The 5,411-nt window shown below is 37.7% G+C and overlaps 1 protein-coding gene across 2 annotated transcripts; it reads left to right on the forward strand.

Moving 5' to 3' along the window:
* The first annotated feature begins 2,573 nt into the window (after nucleotides 1-2,573).
* Nucleotides 2,574-4,904, forward strand: LOC148977188 (uncharacterized). 2 transcript variants are annotated; one of them, XM_089117215.1, is made up of 3 exons: nucleotides 2,574-2,683; nucleotides 2,756-2,820; nucleotides 2,908-4,904. In XM_089117215.1, the coding sequence occupies exon 3, from the start codon at nucleotides 3,338-3,340 to the stop codon at nucleotides 4,406-4,408; it is 1,071 nt and encodes a 356-aa protein (XP_088973341.1). In that variant the 5' UTR covers nucleotides 2,574-2,683; nucleotides 2,756-2,820; nucleotides 2,908-3,337; the 3' UTR covers nucleotides 4,409-4,904. The 2 variants fall into 2 exon arrangements, with proteins under 2 accessions (XP_088973341.1, XP_088973340.1); XM_089117214.1 differs by having other exon boundaries at nucleotides 2,574-2,820.
* Nucleotides 4,905-5,411: the final 507 nt, after the last annotated feature.

The raw sequence follows: 5,411 nt of genomic DNA on the forward strand, positions 1-5,411 counted from the left end.
CATCAATCATTTAACAGATTTTAATTTATAGAAATGTGATAGTCTGTTATATTAACCTGGTTAAAGAGATGTCTTTTTAGTCTATATTTAAACTGACCGTGTATGCCTCTCAAACAACGCTAGGAAGGCTACTCCAGAGTTTGGGTGCTAAATAGGATCTACCGCCTGCAGTTGATTTTGATTGTGATACGCCTAAAGTTTTCTCATAAAAGTGGGATGCTCTAATGCAAATTTGAATGTTTATTTTAATAATAACTATTTATGGTCCTGAGTGTTGATTGGTCAATAGGTGTTTTGTTCTATCAGAAGATCAACTTCTCAAAAATACAGTAAAAACAGTAATGTTGTGCAATATTATTACAATTTATAATTGCTGTTTTTCATTTGAATGTATTTAAAATGTAAATTATTCATGTGATGGCAAAGCTGAATGCTGTCATTACTCTAGTCTTGACAGGATCCTTAAGAAATCATTCTTTAAAATGTAAGTTGTAAGTTATTTTATAATAATATTTCACGGTATTACTGTTTGAATGTATTTTGACCAAATAAATGCATCCTTTTAAATTATTCCAAAAATTTGACAAGTCGATTTAATATAGATTGATCAGTCACATGACTAGCTGAACACTAGTGAGATGAATGAGGTTGCTAAAGGATAGCGCTCTCTCTCTCTCTCTCTCTCTCTCTCTCTCTCTCTCTCTCTCTCTCTATCTCCCTCTCCCTCTCTCTCTCTCTCTCTCTCTCTCTCTCTCTCTCTCTCTCTCTCTCTCTCTCTCTCTGGGTATTTTTTTTTGTTTTGTTTTTTTTATTAAGGAATCAATATAAAAAAAGAGTACAAATAAACAAACATAACAGTAAGAGAAAACAAACAAACAAACAAACAAATGAGCATACAAACAAACAAAATAATAATACAAGAGGAGAAAAGTGAGCCAACATATACAAATATACAATCAAAATTGACAGATGGCAATACGGATGCATCTATATCTCTCTTACCTACACGTATAAACCCATACACGTGCATACATATTCATACACACATACCTGCATGTATACACACATACCCATATATCCATACATACATACATATATACATACATAGACATACATTCATATATATATACATACATACATGCATCCACATACACAAATATATACATACATACCTACATATACACACACATACCCTCATACACATGCACACAAAAAAAATAATTAATTTAAAAAAAATAAAAATAAATAAATAAAATAAAAAAGGGAGGATGAAGAGTTAAAATGGCTATTGCATATTGATTTCGCTTGAGTTTGCAGTTGCACCTTACTCTCCTGAATGTTTTTTTTTTTTTAACACCAACGCACAATGGCTGGACCTTCCGGATCATTTGTGCATGACCCGGCTGCGTCTCTGCCTGCACATGGTTAAGACTGTAAGACTGAAGTGTCTGAGAGGAGTTTACCAAACCACATTGGCCGGACCTTCCGGATCACTGGAACATGAACTCTCTGGATATTTTAATTGGATTCTATAATGCAGAGCCGGCCCGAGCCTTTTGGGGGCCCTAAGCAGAATTTGATTTGGGGGCCCCTCCCATGACACGGAGTCACCTGTGTTTGACGATTATTGACACAAATGTCACGCAATAACGATACATTATAAATGAATAGGTTATGTATTAGGATAAGGTCAGAAAACAGATTGTGAATTGATTCAGAATTTTTCATCCAGTTCCTTCTGTAGACGATCGGCTGTTATATGGCTACAACAAAATTAATACTTCATAAAAAGAAAATAGATGCCTACTTAAATAAAAAAAAGTTTTAACAGTCTTAAAACTGTCTCAAAACATATAAGAGAAATTATTTGCTAAAATTATGACAAAACTGAGAAACATAACAACCAGCCTATTGTTGAAAACTAAAAATATTTGGCCTACTATTTCTCAACTGTCTCAATACAGTGTAACTGTCCTCAAAAACTTTATTATTATTATTATTATCGTAAGAGACTTTGTTAGATATTACATGACATAATCCAACAAAGTCTGTTACTATAATACCGGTAATGATGTTCTGGCGCTCGTTGTATGTGTGTATGCAATGTGTTTTTCCCCTCTGGGCTTGCCGTAGATGGGTCGTGCGCATGGGCTGCGCACTTGGTAGGCTACTGGAGTGTTTTATGGCAAGCCGTTTTAGCTTAAATTGTACCCAGCCTTAATCGTCATTATTGCATTTTTACCAGTAAGAATTCTTTACAATTCTTTACAAGCTTTACAATTTAATTCCTACTAGTAGCAATTAAAATTATAGAGCTCTCTAATTAAATTCGTACTAATAACAATTACTCTGAGAGCTCTTTAATTTGATTTTTACTAGTAAGAATATAATTGCAAAGCTCTTTAATTGAATTGCAGAGCTCTGCAATTGCATTACTAGTAAGAATTACATTAGAGAGCTCTCTAAATCAGTTTTTACTAGTAAGAATTACATTAAGAGAGCTCTTTAATGCAATTATTACTAGCTTTGATTTTTTACTAATGTGGGATTGAGCTCTGGTTAACCGGGGTGGGGGGGGAGGAACTGCACATATTTAAGGGGGACAAACACGGACTTATTTAAGTGATGCACCAAACTCATGCAGGGAAGACGCCACACAAACACGGCGCTGAGAAAGAATTGGGTGAGTAGGATAGGATAGTGGGGGGTTTCGGGTGATAGTGTGCAGGTGTTTTAAGTGTGTGTGTGTTTGTAGACGTCGAGCGCTCCCGGGAACCCCGGTAACCAGAGCGGCCGGAGCATGAAAGTATGGGTTTAAAGGTATGAAGTGTTTATTCATTTAAACGTGTATATTATTTTTTGTATTATGATATGTGAATTGATTTATTTTTGGTGTGTTGTGAACAGATTGCCTCGGTTTTGATTTAATTTGTCCTATAATTTTTTGGATTGATTTGATTATGTAGAGTGGATTTATTTTGAGTTTTCTTTGGTTTTCTTCCTTTAAAGAAGTTATGTTGTTTGCTTTTCCTGAAGTGGATGGATTTTAAAACCTGATCTTAGAGTTTTTTTTGATAATAAAAGAAGTATCTATAAAAATGTTCTAGTACGTTGTGGTCTGTCTAAGCACCCACGTAACAGAATTTTGGCGACGAGGATGGGGTCCCTAATTTAGGTGTACTCCTTATTTCTATTTTTATTATTATTATTTTTTTTTTTCTTTTTTTTTTGTTTGTTTTGTTTTTTGTTTTTTTTGAGGACAAATTAAGTCAAAACCGTGGTGAAGACGAAGACGATCAGCTGACGGGGGCCAAGGACTGCAACACAGAGGATTATAATGGAGGAACTTCAGGAGCAGCTGGCAGATCTAAAGAGGAGACTGGCACGGGAGAAAGAAGAGAAGGATAGACTGGCTATTGAGAATGAGAGACTGTCAAGGGGCACTGGGACAATGGATACTGGGACTGTGCGGCAAGAACGAAGCACAACTAAAGTGGAGGTGGTGTATGCTCCCAGAGAGAAGAGATGTAAAGTTTATACTGGTAAATCTTCAAGTGTACCTTTGAGTGATTGGATTGAGGACCTGAAAAGTGTGTTTAAGGCCCGTAACTTTACATCAGATCAGGCAGTTGATTATATTTGGGAACATCTAGAGGGTGAAGCAAAACAGGAAATTAAGTATAGATCTAAAGAAACACGGTCCACACCAGAGGGAATTTTTGAAGCTTTGCTTGAAGTATTTGGAAGTGCTCAATCATTTACTGCATTGCAGAGACAGTTTTTTGAAAGGCAACAAGGAAAAACTGAAACACTAATTGAGTTCTCGCATGCATTAATGGCTTTGTTAAAAGAACTAAAAAGTTGTAACCCAAAGGGTGTGTCGGAAGAGGATGTAATGCTTAGGGATCAATTTGCAGAGAATGTGAGAAGTAAAGAACTCTGTAGAGAGTTAAAAAGAATGATTAGACAGAAACCAAGCTTAACATTTCTTGATGTCCGGAAAGAAGCTGTTGAGTGGGCTGGTGAGGGGTTGAGGGTTTCGGAGACATCGTTTGGGTGTGAGAATCTCAGTACTATAGATAGTGAAGCAGTGATGGCAAAACAGAGTACAGATCCAATGTTAGTAGAGCTGTTTGGTATGGTGAAAAGCCAGCAAAAGCAATTAAGTGATTTAACTGAGCAAATGTCCAATTTGCAAGCCTTTAATAGGCAGCAGCGGGGAGTGCCACGAAGATCGTATTCCTTTGATCCCTCGGGACAGCCTATTTGTTTTAAGTGTCAGAAAGTGGGACATATTGGGCGTTATTGTAGTGAGATTGTGAACCCCAGTCAAGTATGGGGGCAGCAGAGATATCCTACGGATGATGTACCCAATCCCCAAGCTCAAAAGCCTGGGCTGTTAAACTAACCCCCTTTGCTGTGGAGAGCCACACAGTAAGTGAGGGGTTACCTGGCTCTGTGGTTCAAGGAACTAGCCCAGAAATCCTTAAAAAATTAGTGGGTCAATGTCCAGTCACGGTTGTGAAGATGGGGGGTGTGAAAATAAATAGTTTGATTGACACTGGTTCTATGGTTTCCATGATAACTGAGAGTTTTTTTAAACAGCACATTGCAGGAAAGGATGTAGATGCATTGAAGGAGTGTGGGTGGTTGGTGTTAAAAGCAGCAAACGGCCTTGATATCCCATATGTGGGTTATCTAGAATTAGACATTAATATCCTTGACCAAATCCTTCCGAAACAGGGGGTATTGGTGGTAAAAGACACATTTGACACTGAGACAAGGGAGAGAAAGAAACTGGTTCCTGGTTTAATTGGTATGAATGTAATTCAAAATTGTCATGACCTTTTGAAGCAAGAATTTGGGTCTCAATATTTAAAAAGTTCTATGATGCAGCAATGTGAGGCTTCTTTGAAAAAAGCGTTGGAAATCTGTCAATTGTACGATACACAAAACCAGTCTTTTGTGAACCTGTTGGCACAAAATCCAGTCAAGGTGCCAGCAGGTACGCTTCAATTGGTTTGTGCAGCGAGTGGGTACACTAAACTCATGCCAAATGAGTCCTTGCTTTTGGAGCCTCTGATAGAGAGTGAGGGGAGTTTACCAGCTGACCTTTTTATTATAGGTGCAATAGTGTCCCCAGATAAAGGACAATTGCTGGTCCCAATTATGAATGTGGGGACTAGTGATGTTATTTTGTACCCACATGTTCGATTAGCGTCTGTACACAGGGCCGAAGTGGTGGTCAGTGGGGGGGATTTTGATATTCAGTTTACTCCAGTACAGGAAGAACAAAATTGTACAGTTTTTATTGAGCAGAGTAATGTGTCACAGTCAGGGGTAACAGCCGCTCAACAAGTTCAGACCCTTAATTTTCCTCTGTTGAATGCGGAGCAGGAAGGAAAGGCCAG

This window comes from Pimephales promelas, chromosome 11 (assembly GCF_988280905.1).
Source record: "Pimephales promelas chromosome 11, fPimPro1.hap1.1, whole genome shotgun sequence".
Taxonomy (NCBI): Eukaryota; Metazoa; Chordata; class Actinopteri; order Cypriniformes; family Leuciscidae; genus Pimephales; species Pimephales promelas.

Coding starts and splice junctions, on each gene's coding strand:
- LOC148977188 (XM_089117214.1), top strand. CDS start 3,338: ATGGAGGAACTTCAGGAGCAGCTGGCAGATCTAAAGAGGAGACTGGCA.